At 40.4% G+C, this 27,635-nt stretch overlaps 1 protein-coding gene across 1 annotated transcript; it reads left to right on the plus strand.

Annotated features, from left to right (window-relative positions):
- Positions 1-341: 341 nt before the first annotated feature.
- Positions 342-6,308, plus strand: GCG (glucagon). Its single transcript, XM_019985120.2, has 4 exons — positions 342-433; positions 1,894-2,055; positions 4,306-4,443; positions 6,161-6,308. The coding sequence occupies exons 1-4, from the start codon at positions 342-344 to the stop codon at positions 6,306-6,308; spliced, it is 540 nt and encodes a 179-aa protein (XP_019840679.1).
- The last annotated feature ends 21,327 nt before the right edge of the window (positions 6,309-27,635 follow it).

Genomic DNA, 27,635 nt, shown 5'->3' on the forward strand with positions numbered 1-27,635 from the left:
TAGTGCTGCACATCTTTTGTATTCTTTTTAGCCACCAAAAAAAAAAACTGCAAGAAAAATACATTATAATATTTTAAATTAAACTAGAAATATAATCAGAATAAAATTGATGACTAGTGTTTTCTTTCTACTCTCAATATTTACTTAGTCAAAACTGAACTGGGCACTCTTTCTGCCCCCTTCTGATGCCTATGTCAGAAGCTTTCTCCATCTCCTTTATACTTTAATAAAACTTTATTACACACACACAAAAAAAAAACTGAACTAATTCACCTGACACTTTTAATATGGTTGAGTGTCTTTATGTCTCCCCTGACTCTGTGTTTCAACAGGCAGCAAAAATGAAAAGCCTTTACTTTGTGGCTGGATTGTTTGTAATGCTGGTACAAGGCAGCTGGCAACGTTCCCTTCAGAACACAGAGGAGAAATCCAGGTATTAAATCTTTAGATTTGAGCTAACATAGCACTATGCTTATAATACAGCCCAAGATAAGTGTGACTAGTAAATAGGTCTCAGTAACTTGGAATAAATGCCCTGTACTGCTTTCAAACGTTTAAAGTATCATTGTGATAAAGGCTTTTCTGGAGTATAGATAGGAGTATGTTATTTCATAACTAAAGGAGTGGGGAATGTTGAAAAATACAATATATGGGAAATTATAGCTCTTCGAAATCTTTGACTGATCCTGTCTGTCCATTCATTACTCACACTGCATGGTAGATCATTTTAATTATTCACATCAACTTTTTCTTTTTATTTCAAAAAATAACATTGTTTCCTACTAATTGTAAAATTAGTAAGAAATTTTACATGCACATTCATGATAGACAATATGCATGTACTGTATATAAATACATCCCAGATCATTTACAGCTTTGTATTGTATTTTTTCTCTTAGCATTGTATTGTTAGATTATTTTTATAACATTACAAATATCTATTAAAAGTATGATATTTAATGACTACATACTATTTCATCTTATAAAGTACAATATTTATTTAGCTACCCCTCCTCTTTTGAATACTTAAGAGTTCTTCAAATTTTCCTACAAAAAGCCTGCCAATAACATTTTTCCTACATTTCTTACTATTTTCTGAGGATTTATTTCTAGTGGTAAAATAATTATGTCAAAGGATTTGAATGAGTTTAAATTTTTTATAATATCTTGCCAATTTGCTTTCCAGAAAACTAATACACATACACATTCCCACTGGCATTATAGAAATACTCCTCTCACAATATCCTCCCTGGTATTTAATCCTTGCTAATTTGACAGGTAAAAATAGCATCTCATTTCTATTTTGAGTCTTAATCATATTGAATATTTCCCCACATAGCCATGCCAACCAACTGTTGATTATTGGCATGTGGATTATCCACTACATAGTTTCAAATTAGCAAGTGGGCTTTTTCTTTTCTTTCTCTGAACTTTTAATTGTCTTTCCATTAGCTGCCACATAACCAGGTGATGGAGCTACTTTTTTATAGTAATATATGCAAAACAGAATTTGGAATATAAATCTGCTGCCCAAACAAAAATGATTTGGGATGCTTCACTCTTTTAAAATATTCAAGGCGTGTTGCTCTCTTCTGGCATTATTAACATAATGAGTAGATGAATTTGTTGAAAAAAGATTTATTTAATCCTATTTCAGAAAAAGAGAAGCCAGTTGAAAAATCAGTTGCTAGAGTTCCAAATCAGAGTATATTCAACTCTGGTAAAACCATGGGAATCCCATGGCAAATTAAGGTCTTTCTGAACTGCCAACTAAAATGCTGGGGGAACCTGCCTTCCAGCTTCATGTGGTTCTATATTTTGTAGAGAAGCTGCTTCTCAAGTGAATCTACTCTTGAGGAGAGATGTAGTTGCACCAATCACTGTTCTTCACAGTTCATTCCCAGCTCCCCAGACCGACCCGCTCGGCGATCCAGATCAGATCAATGAAGATAAGCGCCACTCGCAGGGCACATTCACCAGTGACTACAGCAAGTACCTGGACTCCAGGCGTGCCCAGGACTTCGTGCAGTGGTTGATGAATACCAAGAGAAACAAGTAAGAATTTAAACCTGATCGGAAATGTACACTCAAATGTATACTTAAATATGTCTAAAATTCTTCCTGACTTTCTTAAGTTATCATACATATCAAATAATGCCCATGAACTCATTTGATTCTGATGATTTTTAAGCTTGGTGTTGTTAACCTCCGCATTATGCCTTTGCATGTCCTACACGTCACCCCTTCAAAACTCTTGCTGCTAAGTCGCTTCAGTTGTGTCCGACTCTGTGCGACCCCATAGATGGCAGCCCACCAGGCTCCACCGTCCCTGGGATTCTCCAGGCAAGAATACTGGAGTGGGTTGCCATTTCCTTCTCCAATGCATAAAAGTGAAAAGTGAAAGTGAAGTTGCTCAGTCGTGTCCGACTGTTAGCGACCCCATGGACTGCAGCCCACCAGGCTCCTCCATCCGTGGGATTTTCCAAGCAAGAGTGCTGGAGTGGGTTGCCATTGCCTTCATTACCTACCCTCAAATGGGACATAGACTTTAAATAATTTTCCCAACTTTGGTCTTAGCAATATTTACTCTGTTGCCAATTTTACTTTAAAATTGAAAGCTGACTTTTGTGAAACTGCAAGGTTAGGAATCTAATTCCTGACCAAAAGACAAGAGTAAATTCAACATTCTCTTGTAGGGTTCAAACTCATGACTATGATCACATTCAAAGTATCCTCTAGCCAAGTTCATCACGGTAAGAAATGGAAACAGATGCAGTCTTTTTCTTGTAGAATACAATCCAAGATACGCATTAAAATTACAGCCTAGCAGCACAGCATAAAGAGAAAAGAAGGCACATAGGAACACAAGCCTATCGTAAGGCATACATTTTAATGTTGAATTTCTTTGACAGTGTTGGGGGTTTTGCTGCATGAGGCTACTGGAGGAAATCAGCCACAAGGGTTTCACAGGGATGGTGGAATTTCACAATTTCTTTGGAGGGTGGCCCACAAAGGGAGGGAGTTATGCATGCAAAGTAGCTGAAGGAATCTAAAAATCAGGAAAAGGGAATATATTTGTCCGGATAGAATGGAGAAGGGTAGAGAGAAAGAGAGAAACCAGCAAGAAGAATTAAAGAGGGTTGTTGACCAAAAATTCGTAAAGTGGAGAATACAGGAAAGATGGTGATCATGGTCAAAGAAGACACTAGAAGTTCTTGCTAAGGATTACAGACGGGGCTTCCCAGGTGGCTCAGTGGTATTGAATCCGCCTACAAATGCAGGAGACATAAGAGATGCAGGATCGGTCCCTGAGTCAGGCAGATCCCCTGGAGGAGGAAATGGCAACCCACTGTAGTATTCTAAATTCCATGGACAGAGGACCCTGGCAGGTTACAGTCCATGGGGTCACAAAGAGTCGGACATGACTGAGCTACTGAGCATGCATTGGTGAAACAGGAGAAATTACAAATTTGAAAAAATGCAAACTGTCTTCATTTCTAGAGAGACAATGCCACAACTTGGCGAATGAATGTAAAAGAATCCTAGCTCCCAGGTGGTTTCTGTTGTGTTTAAGATGAAACCTTCCAGGACTTATATATGATGGAGCAACTGACCATCTTTCTGGTCAACCCCTTCCACGGGGCATTCTGTACACATGTGAGGGTGATGTAAGGTCACTTTCTTAGCTTTCCTCACTGCTAGCCCATCATACATTTCCTTTAATTCATTATCCTGTGGTCCTTTCAATGACATTTTGTGACGCTCCTTTGCTTTCCTTTGATTCAATAAACTAACTCTGACCCCATGTGTTGGAATAGGAAATAGAAACCCACTCCAGTATTCCCGCCTGGAAAATTCCATGGACAGTGGAGCCTGGCAGGCTACAGTCCATGGGGTCACAAAGTGAGTGACCGAGCACACACACACGACCCTATATGTACAAATGACATGCTGCTGCTTTGTTTGCGAGTGGCATGGCACAGTAGATAGCCCTCACACTTTTGGACTGAAGTAAGGGCAGCATTAAGAATTAATGATACAGACAAGCAGAAGAGGTGAAAATGGGTCACTGGGTGGAGTGAGGGAGCTTAGCCTCCCTTAATTGTCATTAGATTGCCCCCATCAATCTTCACTCCCAATAATTAATGCAGCTTTCTGATGAGTCTCCTACACACCCTCATCTCCCCAATCTCCCTCTAACCCCCCTCCACACAGAATCCAGAACCCGAAGCTGCCATTGCTTATAGGTGAGAACCATATTGCTAAAGAGACAGATCTTCAATTTAACTTTCACATTTCTTTCAGGAATAACATTGCCAAACGTCATGATGAATTTGAGAGACATGCTGAAGGGACCTTTACCAGTGATGTAAGTTCTTATTTGGAAGGCCAAGCTGCCAAGGAATTCATTGCTTGGCTGGTGAAAGGCCGAGGAAGGCGAGAGTAAGTCTGTACATTCTTATTTAATTTTTTTTTTTTTTTTGCTTGATGCTGAAAACTTAGATTACAGTTATCCATAAATGGATCTGCATTATGAAGCCATTAATATAGTCTCACAAAGTAAGGAAATAACTCCTGTTGGTGGGAGACAGTTTATAAAAGTCTCATCTGTTTTATCTTTGAGAGCAAGTGTTAATGATAGCATCACACAGGTTACTATTTATCCCCCATCATTAGTTGTGTTAAAATTAGATATTAATTTGCCAGTCCAGGAAACTTTTGAGGATAAACAGAGTGCTTCTGATAACTACGCCAGGAAAATATGCTTAAACTAGGACTGTCCAGGAAAACTAGGGATAAGGGAAGAGAAGAAATACTGCTGAAAACTTAGTTTCATTTTAAATATTTACATAGTTGATGTGTTAGTAAGTATTCAGGTAAAAATGTGATACAGACAGGAACTAAAGATGTTTAATGAAATGGCATTCAAAACAAAAATATGTAGAAACATTCATCTATTTAACGATGTATCCATTTTTTATGAGACTACCATAGAGATAGTCATTAAATTATTACAGTTGAAAATGAGCCTAAGACCTTTAGGTACTTCCTTGCATCTTACCACAGCCAAACAGACCCACAGACCAAACAGACCATCTCATTTTCTTGTGACCATTCTGATGACTTTGAATTATGAAAATCAAGAAATTCATGTTCCACTCTATTTTTTCTTTAGTTGTTTTGGCTGTACCTTATGGCATGTGGGTTTCCCACCCATGGATCAACCCAGGCTCCCTGAAGTTGGAAAGACAGAGTATTAACCACTGGACCATCAGGGATGTCTTTAGCAAGATTTTCAATAAGCGTATTGAGATTTTAAGGAGCTCTCAAGACAAAAAGGAGCTAGTATTGTCACTGATTTTTAAAACAGCAGCAATAAAATTTATAAAATCAATGCAAAAATAGTCACACGAGATTATTTTATAGTGTTTTAAAGAGATACCAAAAATTCTGTTAAATAAACCAGTCAGAGAAAATATCTAATACAGACTAAGGTTTAATCCCTTAAGACTGTACTTGGCAAGGCTGTTTTGATCATCATTAGTTTTATAGGATATACTATATTTTTCTGAATATGCTGCTGCTGCTGTTGCTGCTGCTAAGTCGCCTCAGTCGTGTCCGACTCTGTGCAACCCCAGAGAGGGCAGCCCACCAGGCTCCCCCGTCCCTGGGATTCTCCAGGCAAGAACACTGGAGTGGGTTGCCATTTCCTTCTCCAATGCAGAAAAGTGAAAAGTGAAAGTGAAGTCGTGCAGTCATGTCCGACTCTTAGTGACCCCATGGACTGCAGCCCACCAGGCTCCTCCTTCCATGGGATTTTCCAGGCAAGAGTACTGGAGTGGGGTGCCATTTCCGTCTCCATTTTCTAAATACAGACAAATCAATAGTTTCAATAATAAGTTCTATGTTGACAATACACTAAAATCTTAGAAGCAGCTGGAATACAGAAAAGGGCTTTGTTTCAGGTTCTGGCTCTGCACTTGTCTACCTAATTCCCTTTCTGACATTCAAGTTATGAGGCTTTTTGTGGTAAGCCCTCTGTAAATAGAAACATATGGTTTTCTCAGTGACCCTTACACAGGTTACCAGTGACAGGCAACCAATAAGCATTTCTTTGAAACGTTTAACCAAGTGCTGATTTTACCCCTCCATTTCTCAGTTTCCCAGAAGAAGTCAACATCGTTGAAGAACTCCGCCGCAGACACGCTGATGGCTCTTTCTCTGATGAGATGAACACTGTTCTCGATAGTCTTGCCACCCGAGACTTTATAAACTGGTTGCTTCAGACGAAAATTACTGACAGGTGATTGTATTTTAGTTCATCCCTGAAACCATCAAAACTTTCATAAATATTATCATACTGCTATAGGTTGTTCCTACATGAAGGAGAGAGTCTTTACTTTCTTGGTATACAATGAAAATTATGAATCATTCAAGAGTATATTATTATATTTGTTTCTGATCATTACAATTTTATCCTTTCACTCATTGATTCCAAACACTTTTCCTGAGTGTTGGTAAGGGACAAGTCATTAGGAATACAGGTATGGAGATGTTAAGCTGGTCATATATTAATAATATCGCAAATTGCTGTATATGTTGAAATTATAGCACAAAGTAAAATACCAGTATATATGATATTTAAATACTTAATGCAATAAGTATAGCAGTAAAATTTAAAAGCCAAGATTAACAGGCATGTAATAGGTTGGTTGTAATTACTTTTTATAATTATCTATACACTTTATATTTCTTGCTGGGGACAAGTTAGGATAAGCCATCTGTGAAGGTAAATATTTGAAGAGTTCAAAACACAAATGGATGTATAAAATGAGAAGATGAACAGCCTTTATCAAAATAAATCATTGAAACATTTTCTGGCTAAGTTAACTATCATCTATGTATTATACTATGTTAAATAATTGTCTCTCTCTTTTTTTTTTAATTTCTAGGAAGTAAGTGTGTCATTCATTACTCAAGATCATCTTCACAATATCACCTGCCAGCCATGTGGGATGTTTGAAATTTTAAGTTCTGTAAATTTAACAGCTGTATTCTAAAGCCATATTGCTTGCATGCAAATAAATAAATTTCCTTTTAATATTGTATAACCAAAAGATTATAAATTGAATACACCATTGTCAAAATAGTGCTAAAATATCAGCTTTAAAATATGTTAATTCAGAATTCTCTTTCTTTTCTTCTGCTAACCTGCTTAGCAATGAAATTATTTCTCTGTGATATAATTTGTATATATAAATTACTCCAATCACAACATATTTGCATTATAATAAGATAAGGGGAAGGACTGGTAGCCACAGTTGTGAAATGGGAAAGAGAATTTTCTTCTTGAAACTTTTGTCATAAAAATGCTCAACTTTCAGTATATAAAAGATAAACTAAATAAAAATTTCAAGCTTCTTCATCAATGCCTGTATTCTCTCTTCTTTATGGTCCCACTCTTTCCAAATAATCCTGCTTCCTAAGTTGGTAAGCCATAAGCCAAATCCGATGCACAGATATGGCTTCATGTTTTAAATTGCTGCACAGTACTTTAATGCTTTCAGCCAACATCAAAAAACCAAGGTATTTTATATCAAAATGTTGATTTCTCGTGTTTCTTGAAAAATTAGATCATCAGGCAATATTAGACCCACAAATCAAATCTCTTCTAAAGACCAGTACCAGTTGCCTCCTTCTGAAAAGTCACATGATTTTCAACTCACTATTGTGTCCCCTACACACACACACACACACCGCGCACACACACACACCGCACACACACACACCGCACACACACACATCTGTGTATGTTACACATTTACATTCAGGTAATACACATAAGTAGCCACTTTCCCCGGCCCAGTTTATTTTTGTGTCTTATTTGCCTGGCGCCTGCAGACATTTAAGCTTGTCTATCATACCTTGTACCTTCATCTCCCTGTCCTGCAATGTCCAGTATTTTGGGCCAGTCTGGTGCTCATTGCCATGTTAGGGGTATTTTTTTGCTGTATACAGACAACATTGCCAACTCTCTTTCTCTCTTGTATTACATAGATATAATAATCACATAACATTGTATATACTTATGGTGAACAACTTGTCAATCTGATAGGGTTGCACTCTTTACACCAAAAGTTAAAACTCAAGCAAAAAATTACTAAGGAAAAGAAGGGCACTTTAAAATGCCAAGTGTTCTGAATCATAATGAAGACCTATAACAGCTGTTAATTTTTATGCACCCAATAACACACCAACCGCTTTCATAAAGCAGAAACTACATGAGGTTCAAGAAGCAATAGAGATAAACTGATAAAAGGAAATCTAAACTCTTTTCCCTTAACACAGGATAGAGTCAGGAAAGCAACAGAGACCTAAATAGCATAATCAATAGGATAGATCTCATAGGCCTAAACTGAACTATAAATTCTGATGAAAGAGGATCCACATTCTCCAAAATGCAATGGAAAAGTCACAAAGATTGACCACATAGTTGGCCACAAAGAAAACCTTAGTTATACAAAAGTTGTATAAATCTCTAAGTTTGGAATCATTCAGACCATAATGAAATTAAGCTAGAAATCAACAACAAAAGAGAGCTTAAAAATTTACAATGACTTGAAACTGGGCAATCACTTATAAATAAACCATGGATCAAAGACACCATAAAGGAAATTTAAAAAATACTTTTGTATTCTATTATAATGAAAACACAATAAATACAAATTATAGCTATAACTAAAACAGTATTTAGGAATAAAACATAGCTTTAAATGTATTTGTTAGGAAAGAGTAAAATTTGAAACTCAATAGCCTCAGTTTTTAACCTCAAAAAGTTGAAGGAAGAAAAAGACAGCAAATTTCAAAATGTAAAAGAATTATTTTTAAAAATATAGGAGAAAATAATAAAATGGAGAAAATTTGGCACTGAAAATTAGCAAAGCCAAGATTAATTCTTTGACTAGATTAATAAAATTAAGAAACCCCCAGCAAGACTAGGCGAGGAAAAAAAAGGAGGAAAAATTACAAATATCTGAAAGTGGGCCTCTCTAAAGAGCTCTCAAACAATAAAAGAATAATAAGTATATGGTACATAAAAATTATATGCCTGGTAAATTTGACAACTGGATAAAAAGAACAAATTCCTTTGAAAAATGTTACTTAAATAGACATAAATAGGAAGAAAATCTTAATTGTCCTCTGTTATGGAAATTGAATCTGTTATTTTAAAAACTTTTCCAGAAAAGAACCCCAGGCCCAAATGGTTTAACAGGTGAATTCTTCTAAACATTTAAGGAAGAAAAACACCAATATTACCTAAGTTCTTCAAAATAAGGAGCAAATAAAAAATATTTCCAGGTCACTTTATAGGACGAGTATAACCTTGATGAAAAATCTGACAAAGATTTTATAGAAACGGAACACAACAGATCAATCTGACTCATGGACATAGGTAAAAAAAATTCTATACAAAACATTAATGAATCAAATCTAGCAATATATAAAAAAAATACTACAGTACAAACAAATAAGGAGTAAGAGAAAACAGCAATATATAAAAATGAATTGGGAAACAACCATCGAAACAGATGAAATTGAAACATGTTAGACTGTTGAGAATGTCTATGATATATTAACATAAAATATATTTGAAAACCTAGAAAAGATAGATAAAATTGAAAAGAAAGTATAATTTGTAAAAATTGACACTAGTGCAAATACAAGAGCTTAAATAAACCAATTTCATAGAAGAAATGGAAAAAGAAATCAAAGAACCATCTCATAAAAAGTCACCAGGTCCAGATGGTTTTGCATGGAAATTTTATCAAAGTTCCAAAGAAGCTGGTAGTCACAATACTTCATAACTTATTCCAGAGGCTAAGGGGAGAAAAGAAGAAAAAAGAATTTTCAAAGTCTTTTTATAAAGAGAACATAAAATTGATACCTAAACTTGATAAAGATAGAAGAAGAAAAAAGCAGAAAATTATAAGCTAATTTCACATATGAGGCTGATTTAAAAATCCTAAAAATCCCAGAAAATAGAATTCAACAGCATATTAAAAATATTAGATAGCTAGTTGGAAGTTGCTATACAGCAACCAACACAATATTGTAAAGGAATTATCCTCCAATTAAAAATACATTAAAAAATAATACACAAGGCTATGGTTTTTCCTGTGGTCATGTATGGATGTGAGAGTTGGACTGTGAAGAAGGCTGAGTGCTGAAGAATTGATGCTTTTGAACTGTGGTGTTGGAGAAGACTCTTGAGAGTCCCTTGGACTGCAAGGAGATCCAATCAGTCCATTCTGAAGGAGATCAGCCCTGGGATTTCTTTGGAAGGAATGATGCTAAAGCTGAAACTCCAGTACTTTGGCCACCTCATGCGAAGAGTTGACTCATTGGAAAAGAGTCTGATGCTGGGAGGGATTGGGGGCAGGAGGAGAAGCGGACGACAGAGGATGAGATGGCTGGATGGCATCACTGACTCGATGGACGTGAGTCTGAGTGAACTCCAGGAATTGGGATGGACAGGGAGGCCTGGCGTGCTTTGATTCACGGGGTCACAAAGAGTCAGACACGACTGAGCGACTGATCTGATCTGATGCTTGAATTTAGTTTATTCCAAAATTATCCAGGGTGGTTCCATATTAGAAAACCAATTAATGTAATATACCATATTAAGAGATCTGAAAAGAAAAAAATTATCATTTATCTCCACACAGGCTGCATATAAAAATATAATAATATAGAATTAAAGTGTTGGGCTTCCCTGGTGGCTCAGACAATGAAAAATCTACCTGCAATGCAGGAGACCTGGGTTCAATCCCTGAGTCAAGAAGATCCCCTGGAGAAGGAAATGGCAACCCACTCCAGTATACTTGCCTGGAGAATCCATTCCATGGACAGAGGAACCTGGTGGGCTTTAGTCCATGGGGTTGCAAAGAGCTGGACACGATGGAGTGACTACCACTTTCACTTACTGCATTACCTGTTTATAACAAATTTGTGAAAGCCAGCTGCCTAAATGGTGGCGAAGATGTGGCACTGGAAGTCTCATATATTCTGAGCGATAGTAAAAATGAGATGGTCACGTGGGAAAATTGGCAATTCGTTATAAAGTTTATATACGCATGTTATATATATTACCTAAAGAAACAGATTCTTATAAACAACCTAAATACTCATCCATCCATAGGATACTGGTTGAATGAATCAAGTTGCTTCAACAAATGGACAAACTGCACAGCCACTGAAAAATGTGTGTGTGTGTGTGTGTGTATGATTTGAACAAGGTTGTTCTAGTAACTTCCATAATAGCCAAAATATTGGAAATCCAAATGTCCATAAACAGAAGAATGGACAGAGAAACTGGCATGTTCATCCAATAAAACATTACACAGCAATAAAAGGATAAATTATTATAATGCTAGCAACAATACGAATAAACCTCGCAAATGATATGTTATACAAAATTATCCAGACACAAAATAGACCATACTGCTCGATTCTATTTTATGAAGCTTAAGAACAGCACAAACTAAGCAATGATGGTAGAACAGCTCAGTAGGTGCTTCTGGGGAGGGAAGTATGGAGTTCTGAGTAGAATGGACACTGGAGAGCTTCCTAGAATGATGGAAATGCTCTATTTCATGATTAACACGGGGGTTACAGGGATGTGAACATTTATCAGATATCAGCAAAATGTGCACTCAAGATCTGTGCATGTGTGCCTAAATTATGCCTTGATAAATAAATTTAAAAGTGCAAAAGTCTATGTGAACAAAACTGTATTGAGATATTATTTCTAATTTGAAAGCTTAAAAATACACTCTGTTGACAAGGATGTGGGTACATAGAACCTTTCAAACACTGCATGCTGCTGCTGCTGCTAAGTTGCTTCAGTTGTGTCTGACTCTGTGCAACCCCATAGATGGCAGCCCACCAGGCTCCCCCATCCCTGGGATTCTCCAGGCAAGAACACTGGAGTGGGTTGCCATTTCCTTCTCCAATGCATGAAAGTGAAAAGTGAAAGTGAAGTTGCTCAGTCGTGTTCGACTCCTAGCGACCCCATGGACTGCAGCCTACCAGGCTCCTCCGTCCATGGGATTTTCCAGGCAAGAGTACTGGAGTGAGGTGCCATTGCCTTCTCCGATATGAGCATACAAATATTATTACCCCTTCTGCAGGAGTATTTGACAATATATGCAAAAATACTTACGCATTTACGCTTTTCTTCAGCAGCCCCAGTTCCAGAAATTTATCCTAATGATACATACTTAGAATAAAAATCTACCTATGTACAAGGTTATTCTTTGTTATTACTAATTATTCATTGTAAAAAATTAAAAACAACCTGAATACCCACAAAATACCCTTTGAATGAATCAAGATACATCCACGAAATGGAACTGTACAGCCACGGAATAAAGAAAAAATTTTCAATTCATAAACATAGGTTTGTTTCCAGAAGTATTAGTGTAATTGTTGGGGAGGAAAAGTGCTATCCTGTACCCTTCTAAGTTCTCCTGGCTTCCCAGATCTAGGGGCTTTCCACATGGCTGAATGGTAAATGATCCACCTGCCAATGTAAGAGATGCAGGTTTGATCTCCAGGTCAGGAAGATCCCCTGGAGAAGGAAATGGCAACCCACTCCAGTATTCTTGCCTGGGAAATCCCATGGTCAGAGGAGCCTGGTGGGCTGCATGGGGTGGCAAAGTGTAGCACACCACAATTAAATTAACAGGATTAACAGGAGAAAATCAAATGTCACTTCATACATTCAGGAACCCCACATATATAAGAGGGTCAGAGACTCCCACATACATGAGAGATTCTTGGTAATAATTCTTTTACTGGAGAAAATCTCCAATCTAAATTCTTCTAGGTAGTTAAGGAAGGGACAATAGTTTCTCTTGAAGGGTCTCTATTGCCTGTAGCTCAAAATAACCCACATGCTAAAGTAGCACATGTTGGGGAGTCCTGCTCTGAATCCTTATGTAATAATTTTGAGACTGCTAGGAGAGAGACTCTTTAAGGGAATGCATCTTTATTGACTCCTGGGCTATTGTCAGTAGACTCCAAGCCTGGACTGGACAATGGCAAAAGGGTTGTTTCATGATTCGGGGAAAGCCTCTCTGGGATGCCTCCACTTAGAGATAACCAGGTCACATATGTTGATGATGGTCACTTAACATGCCTCTGCACACACACACACACACACACATGCACACACACATACACACTAACACCAAAAAGATACTGTAATACCGTAACAACATTGCAGACGCTTTATCCAAATTGCACACTTGTTCCAAGTCCCCATGAGCTACATCTCAGAGCATCAGACACAGCCCCAGAAACAACTATTCCTCCAGAGACAACACACCCACTAGTAGAGTTAGCCCACATCATATCAGGCCTTTGGGGAGTGACTCAGGGGGCAAACAGGCACAGCATCTTCCTCACCCTGCTTCTAGCCAAAATGGTAGCAGATAAAGGCCCCCTTTGCTCCCAAACAAAACTGGAAGGCTCCCAGGTGGGGACACATGCCCTGGCGGGACAGACCTTACTGCTTTGGCAAGAGATTTTTATCACAGGGCCGCTGCCCTCTTCTGGAACTAGAAGGTACGAAACCATTCTGGTGGGTAATTTCACTAGACTCCCACTGGCTTCTCCCTCCAGAAACACTGCTTCCCGTCATGTAATCTCCCTCTTCAGCAGGGATGTGCTCATTCTGTTTGGCCTACCAGACATTGTAGAGTCAAATCAAGGTACTATTTTGCTTCCCAAGCTGTTCAGTCATATCCTACATCTAGCTAACATCCATCCAGAATGTGGAATCTTACGGAATTTCCACCTTACTGATCCCAAGTGGCCAGACTTATAGAGAGGTGGCTTACCCAGAGACATGTTCCTCAAGCTTTTAAACAATAAATGATCTCCCTAAAGGACAAATATTTTACCCCAAGTTCTAATACTGCTTAATTCCTGGCCAGTCAGTCAGTCACTCCTGGTCTCTAAATCCCTCATATCACTGACAGTCTTCTCCAAAGACTTCCCCGATGGTACCTCCAGGGAACATTCACTTCCTTCATCTTAGAGAGGATGTCACTCATGTCCAATCACAGATAAATGTTTCCCTTAACATTTTGACTTTGCCATAATCTCGCCATCTTCCACATACTGGCAACCCTACTGAGGGCGGATTGTGCAGTATGACTCTGTAATTACAGAAAAACTAAGGGAATGAAATTGTTTAGAAATCATGATTATACAGCTATAATTGGCCCACATGATGGCCCAGTACAAGCCACCAACCTCAGGTCACTGACTATACCTCACTATTCAGGTTATAAAAGCTGATTAATTAAACAAAATTCATCAAAAATCTTACAAGAAGTGGAAATTATAGCTCCAGAAGCCACTAGTGGAAAAATGTGGGGATCTCAGAGAGAGGGACACAGGCCCTCTGCCTTGTGAGTGTCAGTCACATTCAGTTCAGTTCAGTTCAGTTCAGTTCAGTCGCTCAGTCCTGTCCGACTCTTTGTCACCCCATGAATCACACGCCAGGCCCCCTGTCCATCACCAACTCCCGGAGTTTACCCAAACTCATGTCCATCGAGTCAGTGATGCCATCCAGCAATCTCATCCTCTATCGTCCCCTTCTCCTCCTGCCCCTAATCCCTCCCAGCATCGGGGTCTTTTCCAATGAGTCAGCTCTTCGAATCAGGTGGCCAAAGTATTGGAGTTTCAGCTTTAGCATCAGTGCTTCCAAAGAACACCCAGGACTGATCTCCTTTAGAATGGACTGGTTGGATCTCCTTACAGTCCAAGGGACTCTCAAGAGTCTTCTCCAACACCACAGTTCAAAAGCATCAATTCTTCAGCACTCAGTTTTCTTCACAGTCCAACTCTCACATCCATACATGACCACTGGAAAAACCATAGCCTTGACTAAACGGACCTTTGTTGGCAAAGTAATGTCTCTGCTTTTGAATATGTTATCTTGGTTGGTCATAACTTCCCTTCCAAGGAGTAAGTGTCTTTTAATTTCATGGCTGCAATCACCATCTGTAGTGATTTTGGAGCCCAGAAAAATAAAGTTTTTTATTTTTCCACTGTTTCCCCATCTATTTCCCATGAAGTGATGGGGCCAGTTGCCAGTCACATTAGGAAGTGAAATCCACATTGGAACCCAGGAATCCAGGTTACTAAGGCATCTTGGGGGTTGAGGGAACAACCTGCTGGGCTAAAGTGACTCCATCTTTGATGGTATCTAGATGCTGTGAAAGTGCTGCACTCAATATGCCAGCAAATTTGGAAAACTCAGCAGTGGCCACAGCACTGGAAAAGGTCAGTTTGCATTCCAATCCCAAAGAAAGGCAATGCCAAAGAATGCTCAAACTACCGCACAATTGCACTCATCTCACACGCTAGTAAAGTAATGCTCAAAATTCTCCAAGCCAGGCTTCAGCAATATGTGAACCATGAACTTCCTGATGTTCAAGCTGGTTTTAGAAAAGGCAGAGGAACCAGAGATCAAATTGCCAGCATCCACTGGATCATCGAAAAAGCAAGAGAGTTCCAGAAAAACATCTATTTCTGCTTTATTGACTATGCCAAAGCCTTTGACTGTGTGGATCACAATAAACTGTGGGAAATTCTGAAAGAGATGGGAATACCAGACCACCTGATCTACCTCTTGAGAAATTTGTATGCAGGTCAGGAAGCAACAGTCAGAATTGGACATGGGACAACAGACTGGTTCCAAATAGGAAAAGGAGTGCGTCAAGGCTGTATATTGTCATCCTGCTTATTTAATTTATATGCAGAGTACATCATGAGAAACGCTAGACTGGAAGAAGCACAAGCTGGAATCAAGATTGCCAGGAGAAATATCAATAACCTCAGATATGCAGATGACACCACCCTTATGGCAGAAAGTGAAGAGGAACTAAAAAGCCTCTTGATGAAAGTGAAAGTGGAGAGGGAAAAAGTTGGCTTAAAGCTCAACATTCAGAAAACGAAGATCATGGCATCCGGTCCCATCACTTCATGGGAAATAGATGGGGAAACAGTGTCAGACTTTATTTTTTTGGGCTCCAAAATCACTGCAGATGGTGATTGCAGCCATGAAATTGAAAGACGCTTACTTCTTGGAAGGAAAGTTATGACCAACCTAGATAGCATATTCAAAAGCAGAGACATTACTTTGCCAACAAAGGTCCGTCTAGTCAAGGCTATGGTTTTTCCTGTGGTCATGTATGGATGTGAGAGTTGGACTGTGAAGAAGGCTGAGTGCCAAAGAATTGATGCTTTTGAACTGTGGTGTTGGAGAAGACTCTTGAGAGTCCCTTGGACTGCAAGGAGATCCAACCAGTCCATTCTGAAGGAGATCAGCCCTGGGATTTCTTTGGAAGGAATGATGCTAAAGCTGAAACTCCAGTACTTTGGCCACCTCATGCGAAGAGCTGATTCATTGGAAAAGACTCTGATGCTGGAGGGACTGGAGGCAGGAGGAAAAGGGGATGGCAGAGGATGAGATGGCTGGATGGCATCACTGACTCAATGGACGTGAGTCTGGGTGAACTCTGGGAGTTGGTGATGGACAGGGAGGCCTGGCATGCTGCGATTCATGGGGTCGGGAAGAGTCAGACACAACTGAGCGACTGAACTGAACTGAACTGAGACTGCTTGCCCTGAAGGAGGCGCTAGCAAGCTGCTGCTGCTACTGCTGCTAAGTCACTTCAGTCGTGTCGGACTCTGTGCGACCCCATGGACAGCAGCCCACCAGGCTCCCCTGTCCCTGGGCTTCTCCAGGCAAGAACACTGGAGTGGGTGGCCATTTCCTTCTCCAATGCATGAAAGTGAAAAGTGAAAGTGAAGTCACTCAGTCGTGTCCGACTCTAGCGACCCCATGGACTGCAGCCTACCAGGCTCCTCTGTCCATGGGATTTTCTAGGCAAAAGTACTGGAGTGGGGTGCCATTGCCTTCTCCAGTAGACCCCTGAGACCTGTGGAAATCAGCCAGGTAAACAGCTGCAGGGAGGGTGGCTGAGCATCAAGCCCTGTGAGAAGAGTTTCAGCCAGTGAGCTACCAGGTGTGGATTCTGACCCAGAGCTCACCTCCCTCTACATTGAATGGCGCCAATGGAAGTGATATATAAGGAGCTGTTCCGTCCTTATTGTTGCTGTTCAGTCGTTCAGTGGTGTCTGACTCTTTTGTGATCCCACAGACTGTAGTTCACCAGGCTCTTTCAGAGAAGGGAATGGCACCCCACTCCAGTACTCTTGCCTGGAGAATCCCATGGACGGAGGAGCCTGGTGGGCTGCAGTCCATGGGGCCGCTAAGAGTTGGACACGACTGAGCGACTCCACTTTCACTTTTCACTTTCATGCATTGGAGAAGGAAATGGCCACCCACTCCAGTGTTCTTGCCTGGAGAATCCTAGGGACAGAGGAGCCTGTTGGGCTGCTGTCTATGGGGTCGCACAGAGTCGGACACAACTGACGCAGCTTAGCAGCAGCAGCAGCAGGCTCTTTTATCTATGGTATTTCTCAGGCAGGTATACTGGAGCAGGTTGCCATTTCCTTCTCCAGGGTATCTTCCCAACCCAGGGACTGAACCCATATCTCCTGGATTGGCAGGCAGATTCTTTACCACTGAGCCACCTGGGAAGCCCGTTCTCTCCTTATACCATGCCTCAGATTATATCCCAGACAGAATGGCCTCCCAGTGTAATCAAACGAGACCCATCTGGCTGGCAGGTTTGTGTCCTAATGATCCTGCTGCTGCTGCTGCTGCTAAGTCGCTTCAGTCGTGTCCGACTCTGTGGGACCCCATAGACGGCAGCCCACCAGGCTCCCCCGTCCCTGGAATTCTCCAGGCAAGAACACTGGAGTGGGTTGCCATTTCCTTCTCCAATGCATGAAAGTAAAAAGTGAAAGTGAAGTCGCTCAGTCCTGTCCGATCCTTAGTGACCCCATGGACTGCAGCCTACCAGGCTCCTCCGCCCATGGGATTTTCCAGGCAAGAGTACTGGAGTGGGGTGTCATTGCCTTCTCCACCTAATGATCCTACTATATATATAATCTCAGTGGGACACTCTCTGGATTGTGAAGTTGCCATTCACAAAATGTTCCTACAGTTAACCCATCAGTGTGCCCAGAAGCTACACATTACGGAGGAACTCTCCACAGAGCTGAGTCACAGATATCACACTCTCCTTTGCAAGGTACCCGTGATGATCCTACAGAGCTCACTGAGATGTGCTCAACTAGCATTAGATCCTGCACTTGTGATTTCACTCTGAGACAGGCCTCTAGCATACACACTCGGAACATGACACCAGCCAGCCAGTCCATGAGTCTCTCCCCAGGGAGGTCACCTTCCCTGGAGCTGGCCGCCACCATCCCCAAGACCCCAGAGACTCAGAGGACATAGCCCCAGCCCAGGAGCTTGCTATTGGAGATGCCAGCACCTCAGCCAACACACCTCAACTCCACTAGATATTTGGATGCCCCCTTTCTTGCATCCTCCCTGCCAGGTGGGAGATGGCTGGGTGACTATCAGCCTGGAGGATGAGTTGCAAAAACAGGTCCTGTTGGTCAGCTCAGATCAGATAGGCTTCCCCAGTGGCTCAGTGGTAAAGAATCTGCTTATGATGCAGGAGCATCAGGAGATGCGGGTTTGATCCCTGGGTGGGGAAAATCCCCCGGAGAAGGGAATAGCAACACACTCCAGCATTCTTGCCTGGAGAATCCCATGGACAGAGGAGCCTGGTGGACAATAGTCCATAGGGTCACAAAGAGCCAGACACGACTCAAGCAACTGAGCATGCGCTGTCAGCTCAGAAGACATAGATATTTTCTGAAATATCTATCTGCTTGCCTCAAGAACCATGCCTCTATCAGAACATTTGCAAAACCTAAGTTCCCCACCAACTGTCTGGCTGCACTAGACATTTTCACCTCAGTGTTGTCAACCACGATTTGGCACTTGCCATCTACTTCTACAAGGATTAAATCATGTGCTGCTATAGCTTTTGACCCTCAACACCCCCTTGAAAGGAGCTCAGGGTGGAGCGCAGAAATGAGGCACTCTGTGCTCTGGGAAAAACTGGCAGAACAGGTCTTCAGACAGGATTTTTCAGGAGCTGATTTTATAAGCCCAATTCTTACATCTCTTCATATCTAGAAAAACACTAAATTCCTTCATGGTGACATCTGCTCCTCATGACTAGCAGAAACGTTCTGCAAAAATGTGCTTGATTGCCTGTGCTCCCCCTTCAACAAAATCACTCATAGATTAAACCTCCTCCCTATCTCTTTGGAGAAGTTTTCTTAGAACTCTCTGAAATGCTGTCTAACAAGCTGTAGCCTTTATTTTTCCCCAAATAAAACTTAACTTGCAACTCTCACCTGGTGTGTTTTAAGTTGGCAATGTCAAGTCAAACAATGTATTTGAAATCACGTTAATCTGAAATAAGGCACTTCCTCAAAACATCTCTAGCTTGACCTGCTTGGAGCCCAAGGTCAGGAACTTCTGGGTACTGTGTTCCTGCTCAATGTCCTATTAATAGATTACAGCCTTTCTTCCCTCCTGAGGCATCCATGAGAGACCTTGCTCCCCCATTATTCCCTCCCCCCACTTTCAGCAATACCTCCACACCCGAAATTGCCACTTCTGAGTTGAACAGTAATGTGTTGGTAAATGTTCACTGGCTCATCATCAAGGGGTTGGAGGGGGATAATGAGGAAATGCTTGATTATGCTATCTTTGTATAATGTTTTATGCAGAATGGAACATGCATGCATTCTTAGTTACTCAGTTGTATTTGACTCTTTGGGATCCTGTGAATGTAGCCCACTGGGCTCTTCTGTCCATGAGATTCTTTAGGCAAGAATACTGGAGTTGGTTGCCATTTCCTCCTCCAAGGAAACTTCCCCCAGAGATTGACCCAGCGTCTCTTCTGTCCCCTGCATGAGCAGGCAGATTCTTTTACCACTGAGCCACCTGGGAAGCCCCAGAGAACAGAGAAAATTTACTAATTGTTCAGATGGTAAAAGGAGGAAAGAGACGACTAATTAGTAGAACCAAGGAGTGGTTGTTGTTGTTCAGTCGCTAAGTCATGTTTGACTCTTTGCGACCCCTGGACTACAGCATGCTAAGATTCCTTGTCCTTCAAGTCATTTGTTGACTGAATATTTGTTGGTTGGTTTGTTAAGATGTGATGACTTTAGAACAAATTTGTATCTCCTCCCTCCCAGCCTGTGCAGATCACATGGAAAGCAGAATTGGGAAAGGTTGGTATTCAAAAGTAGTTGCACTCTCTTCTCTTTTAAACAGAGAGAAGTGGGAGAAGGAAGCAGACACAGAGATAAAATAGCACCCTTCCTAACCTAACTGGTCAAATTATACAGGTAACCAAAAAATGACTGAAGAACAAACAACATGGGTTCAGAGACTTACCTTCACAGGGCAGAACATAAGTTTAAACAATACATTTTCTGGAAACTAATTCTAAAGTTTTGCTGTTTAGAAATGCTGTTTCCCCTAGGAAATCACAAGTTCTTGCCAAGGCAGAGTTCTCACTTTCCCCCTAATGTTTTTGAATGCTCTCTCACTTTTCCAACAATTATCATTGCATTTTGATGTTTGAAATCATTTCTATCTGACATCTGGAACAAATGCATGGCATTTCTAGGAAACTAACTTTTCATTTTTTTTTTTCCCAAAAAAAGTTACATTTAGAGTAACACATCTTCCTCGAAAATTCATGTGCTTCACATTCTTAACATTTTTATATCCCAGTGAGAGAAATAGAGCAGAGAGCAGGGGCAGGTCAAGTTGAAAGGATATGAGCTCTAAAATCAGGCAGACTGGGACTTGCATGACAGCTCTGTTGGTGAATAAAGTGGTATAATAACCCCTACTTCATGGTTATGTCTTGGCACTTAACTGAGATAGCACATTCCAAGCTCATGGTGCTGTCCCCGGCACACAGTTCAGTTCAGTTCACTCACTCAGTCATGGCCAACTCTCTGCAACCCCATGGACTGCAGCACGCTAGGCTTCCCTGTCCATCATCAACTCCTGCTGCTGCTGCTGCTGCTAAGTCGCTTCAGTCATGTCCGACTCTGTGCGACCCCATAGATGGAAGCCAACCAGGCTCCCCCATCCCTGGGATTCTCCAAGCAAGAGTACTGGAGAATACCAACTCCTAGAGCTTACTTAAACTCATGTGCATCGTGTTGGTGATGCCATTCAACAATCTCATCCTCTGTCGTCCCCTTCTCCTCCTCCCTTCAATCTTGCCCAGTATCAGGGTCTTTTCCAATGAGTTGATTCGTAGCATCAGATGGCCAAAGTATTGGAGTTTCAGCTTCAGCATTAGTCCTTCCAATGAATATTTAGGACTGATTTCCTTTAGGATGGACTCTTCTATTACTTAAATTATTTCAAAACAGTTGATAAGAAGTTAAGGTTACCAATAGTCTAATAAATACCCACTGGTATTGTTGTGGCTTTGGATGGTGAGAACATAATACTAAACAACCTTGATAAGTCCAAAACTGGTCTATTGTATAAAATCATGAATTTGAAGACAAGCACAGATATATAAATAAAGCTGTGTTAGTTTCTTATTCCTGCTGTAACAAATTACCACAAATTTCGTGGCTTATTACAACATGAATTTATTATCTTACACTTCTACAGGTCAGAAGCCCAAAGTACTGGCAGCACCACACTCCTTCCAGTGGCCCTGGGGAAATTTTGGTTCCCTCCTTCTTCCAATTTCTTGGAAATTGACTGTCTGCATTCCTCTGCATTCCTGCCTCTTTCTCCATCTTCCAAGTGCCTCTCTCTAATCTCTACTCTTGTCATCATATCTCTTTTGCTGCTGAGCCTTAATCTCTCATCTCCTTTTTGTAAGTACACTTGTGACTACATTCAGTTGAGTTCAGTCGCTCCATCGTGTCTGACTCTTTAGGACCCCATGAACCGCAGCACGCCAGGCCTCCCTGTCCATCACCAACTCCTGGAGTTTACCCAAACTCATGTGCATTGAGTCGGTGATGCCATCTAATCATCTCATCCTCTGTTGTCCCTTTCTCCTCCTGCCCCCAATCTTTCCCAGCATCAGGGTCTTTTCAAATGAGTCAGCTCTTCGCATCAGGTGGCCAAAGTTTCAGCTTCAACATCAGTCCTTCCAATGAACACCCAGGACTGATCTCCTTTAGGATGGACTGGTTGGATCTCCTTGATTACATTGGGTCCACCTAGATAATCCAGATAACTTCTGCTTTTCAAGATCTTTAATTCAATATCATCTGCAAAGTCCCCTGTTCCGTGTAAGGTAATATAGTCACTGGTTTTGGGGATTGGGATGTGACATTTTGAGGGGGCCATTCATCAGTCTACAGCAAGACCCAAGACATGTTACACAGATATGACATATAGAAAATAGCAGTTTGACAGTAAAAGGCTTGGGATTTATTGTGGAACATAATATGTGCCAGAAACAGAAAGGAAATGCTGTAATTTAAACAGCAAATATGATACTGGGGTAAGATAAGAAGAAAACTATGCTGTTTATTTACAGCTGATTTGGACTTAGGAAGAAATGCCATTACCAGTTTTATATAGCGAAGTATAGAATAGACTCCAAGGAGAAAAATTCTTAATTACAAAAATCGTCATATATAGAGGAGAAAAATGTCTTCTGAAAAATAAGTGATTTTCAACCGTTGTAGCTTGTGGGGGAGGGGGAAGGTACAGCATACATCTTAATAATTAATTGTGAAAGTAAGAGTGTCAGCCAGAGATAATTAACAGAAAAGGTTGATCGTGTATTCTCCATACTCACAGAGAACTGAGAAAAAGGAAATGGGCCAAACTGCAAAGAGAAGCTGGGCTTTTAAAAAAGGAAGTTCTTGACCATGAAGATCAGACTACCAAGGGAAGCTGTGTAATCTCCATCCTTAAAGAGCTTTAAAAATAGTATAAACAGCCATCTGCACAAGATGATTTATGCATTGACCTTCAGGAGGCGGGCCCAGATCATCTCATGAAGTCCCTTCCAAGTGTGGGATTCTATGATTTAATCAGTATGTGATTTTTCTCAGCTCCACATTTTGTGAGATAACCAGCAGATGGAAGCCACGAATTCCCCAACATCATACCAAAATCATGGTTCCTCGTACTGGTAGGGCCCGGTCAAGCTTGCCAAATTGGCATCGGTTGTAAAAATCATTGAAGGACCCACCTCAAACATTTATTTATCTCCTCATGGGTGTCTGGACCACCCATGTCCACAAAATACAGATAATCTTTATATTGATTCATGTGCATTTAGCTTTCACTTAGCATAAGAGAAAATTGCATATGTTAGAAGTATTTGTCTGGTTTTAAAATCTGAGGCAATAGCTCTTAAAAATGTTATGAAAGATTCACAGACCCCCATCTGAGCAGAAATTGGACCAATTGGACACTTTGCTCTGAAAAGACTGGTGACTCACTTGGACCTCAGTGTTTGTCACTTAAGTAACAGATACAGTTCTCTGTGTATGTTTATTTGTTCATTCAACAAATATCTGAGTGCTGACTGCATGCTAGGTTATGTACAATACATTAGAATGCAACAGTGAGGCAGACTCCCCTCATGGATCTTTGAGTCTTCTGGGAGAAACAAATAAACAGCCCATTTTGCTGCAGAGGGATAAAAGCTATAATAGGGTTAGGAACATGGTGCTAACTTCAAAGGAGTAACCAACCCAACTTGAGGAGACTTTTAGGTCCCTTAGGATGAGATGGTTGGATGGCATCACCAACTCAATGGACATGAGTTTGAGTAAACTCCGGGAGTTGGTGATGGACAGGGAGGCTGTCCTGGTGTGCAGTCAGGTGTGCTGCAGTTCATGGGGTCAAAAAGAGCTGGACACAACTGAGCGATTGAACTGAACTGAACTGAAGAGGATTTCTGGGCTTCTCCAGTGGCTCAGTGGTGAAGAATCTGCCTGCAATGTAGGCACTGCAGGAGACACAGGTTCGATCTGCCCCTGGAGAAGGGCAAAGTAACCCACTCCAGTATTCTTGCTTGGAGAATCCCATGGACAGAAAGGCCTGGCATACTACGGTCCATGGGGTTGCAAAGAGTCGTACACAACTGAATCAACTTAGCATGCAAGAGGATTTCTGGAGAAATGAAGCCTAAGCTGGGATCTGAAGGATGAATGGGGGTTACTAGGGGAGAAGGTGGTGGAAACATATTTCATGGAAAGAGAACAGCCTGGCTGGGAAGCTTGCTGTGCCATGGTATGGGAATTGAGTGTCTTAGCATATGGCTGGGGCTTGGAGGGTAAAGGGAAGGTTGAAAGTGAATGGGAGGAAGGAGACAGCAAGAGAAAGTCAGCAATAAAGCTTGAGAGATCATGAGAACTCTCATGCTAAAGAATTGGGACTTTTACATAAAATAATGAGCTTCCATTCAAAGGTATAGATCAGGTTTGTCCTTTCAAAAGATATATTATGGTACAGTTTTGAATCCAAGGGCAGGAAAACACTGACATTTGTTTTAGCAAAAGGAAGAGTTTCTCAGAAGAATATTGGGAATATAAGGAATCCAGGTAGGAACTGAACGTCAGAGCTGAGTGCAGGGCAGAGAGGTTAGCTGGGAGCCACGGAGCTTGGTGTGGGAGCAACGTGGTACTTCATTCATCTCCTATTGTTGCTTTTTGGAGCTTTGTCCCTTCCAAATGCTTTGTGTTCCTCCAGTTCTGTTAATGGTCACCAAAGTCTCCTAAATTGTAAGCTCTCAGACTTAGCCAGTTCTTTCTAGTATAAATCCTACTTGTCAATGGAGGGGACTGCCAGGCTCATCTTTAATCTAGGAGCTCACCTCTTGACCACAGAACTGTGACAGGGAGCAGAGTTGCATGATAATGAGGCAGCTGCGCTTCAGCCACTTGGATGGCAAAGGAGGGCTTGCTCCTAGATATGCAAGTGCTGCATTGCAGATTTATCCGAGTTGCTTTGCTACAACTTAGATGGAGTAATGGAAAGCCTGGAGGCACAGCCATTGTGGACTTGGTTACATACATGTCCTTGCATACAAGGTGGAGCTTGTATCTAAGATCCATGAGGAGAGCTGAAGCCTCCATTAATTCCAGGAACTACATAGCCACACAAGCCACAAGCCCAGAGCAAGCTTGGAAGCTCCATCAAGCTCCACAACCCAGAGAACAGGTTTCTGGGAATGTGTTCATATTCAAAGATATAACTACTGGCAGGTTCTACTCTCACATGTGAATTTCTAACCAGCATGCTTTTACTCAAATTGTTCTTTTGTTTCATCGTGTTACTAAAAAAAAGTATGACAGGTTGGCATGCTTGTTCATGAATGTCTGCAACTGTAATTTCTTACAACTTAGCTTATGATCACTATATAGGCTACCATTTATAATATCCTCTGAAACAGTTAAAATCATCTTATCAGTACTGACAAAACTTTCCTTAAATTTGTGAAGTATGAACTATAAGCCTTTTTATTAATTTACCTCCCTCGTGTTTCCATTTGTTTTCAATTTCTGTCAATAGATGTTACATTAAGCAATATATATGCAGTTACCTATTTCACCACTAGATGGCATCATACATCTTTCCTTCTAATTTGATCTCAAACCAGCATTTTAGAAAAAGGATTTGCTTTTGTTTTTGCCTGTTGTTTTTCAAAGAGTTAATCGAATTATTGCATCATTTATTGAGCGTTCATTAATGTCACTATTTATTTGTAATACTATCTTTAATCATATACTAAATTTCTATATGTGCTACACGTTTCCAGGCAATTTTATTATTTCCTCTGTCAATTCTTATTACAACACCATGCTGTTTTAATTACTTTAGTTTTACAATGCATTTTAACATATTTTATCACCATCATTACTCCTCAACTGTGTCTTCAACTTCAAAATCTTTTTAATCCATTAATTTATCCACATGAAATTTGGAATGATTTCATTCCCTTAAAAATTTTACTAGCATTTTTATTGGAATTGACAATAATTTGACAATAATTGTATAGGCTAATTTTTGAGGAGGTTACATCCTTGCAGTATTTATTCCTTTACACGTAATAAATGCTTCTGAACCAGAGATGCAGATAAGAACATACTCAGAATTCTTGGCATATGCATGAGTGTGTGTGTATGTGTACAGAATAAATGATTAAATAGAGAGGGACGCATTCAAATATTCTTTTTAAAAGGAGAAAAATAACTCCTCATGTCCAACTGTAGCAGATGGGCTAAGTAAATTACTGTATAATCTCAATGGAATACTTTGCTCTACCACATACAGTGATTTCAAATGATTGTCAAATGAGAAAATGCTCATAATAAAAGGTTAAGTAAATATAGTAGATGTGAAATTATACATACAACAATTTAAAAATAGAGACAGAAGGAAATAGAATCTATGCTAACTCATCCCATCTAGGAGGTAGAATTGCAACTAATTCATATTTTATTAACACTTTCCAGACTTTTCTGTATTTCCTATAGTGAACATGTATTGATTTCGTAATCAGAAAAAGAAACCTTCTAAATCTTTAAAGCAAATAGATTTCATGGAGATTTCAAAGGTATATCATTTTCTTTTATATCTATATACAGATTGATTTATTGACCAGTTTTTAGTAAAAATACTCTTGTGTTATTCAAAGTCAGGAAGTTTCCCATAGCTCAAAAAGTTACTTTCTGTTGATTTTTTCCCATATGTTTCCCTGCCATCCCCTTAGAGACATAATCTCAAGTTGTAGGTCACTGTCTCCAGAAAGTCCCTCCACTTCGATTTCTTTTGCACAGGTCTGACCTTTCAGTCATTCCCTGAGAGCAGGTCTTCACCGTCCAGTAAGCAGTAGAAATCGGTGGGTCTCAAACTTTCTGATCTCAAGGCCTCTATATTTTAAAAAATTATTGACTATGCCAAAGAGATTTTTTTAGATTATATTTATCAATATTTAACATATTCAAAATTGAAACAAATTTCTATATATTTATTTTAATTTATTTAAATAAAAAAAATAAGGAGGAGGTTGACCAAGATGATGACATTGGGGGCTCCTTGATGCCCCTCCTCCCACGAACATGAAGAATGTATAGCTGCACACAGAGAAATCATCTCTGAATGAAATTCGAAAGCCCTGCACACTGAGTGAATTAGAAAATGCCTACATTGGATTGGGTGGGAAATGCTGAGACAAACTCTTGCCAAAAAACCTCACCCTTGGTACAGTGCATACAATCCTGAGGGAACACTCAACTCTCAACTTCTCTCTGAAGAGTGAAGAGTTTGGACCCCACAGCTAGTGCTCCAACTTTTCAGACTCTCACTTGAGAGATGGGCCTCCCAAAACTTAGCTTTGAAGGCTAATGAGGCTTGTGTTCTTGAGATGCTTGAGACTATAGCTAACAAAGAGTTCTTAAGGGACAGGCAATCACTCACTGTAGCTACCTCCCCAGGGGTCAGCACGTAAGGAGCAAGGAAAAAACACCCATTTCCCAGTCTTTTTGTAAAAGGGGTCCATCTGCAGACTTTGAAAGTTGCTGCTTGAAGGTCAGGCTTCTAA

Source organism: Bos indicus, chromosome 2 (assembly GCF_029378745.1).
Source record: "Bos indicus isolate NIAB-ARS_2022 breed Sahiwal x Tharparkar chromosome 2, NIAB-ARS_B.indTharparkar_mat_pri_1.0, whole genome shotgun sequence".
NCBI lineage: Eukaryota > Metazoa > Chordata > Mammalia > Artiodactyla > Bovidae > Bos > Bos indicus.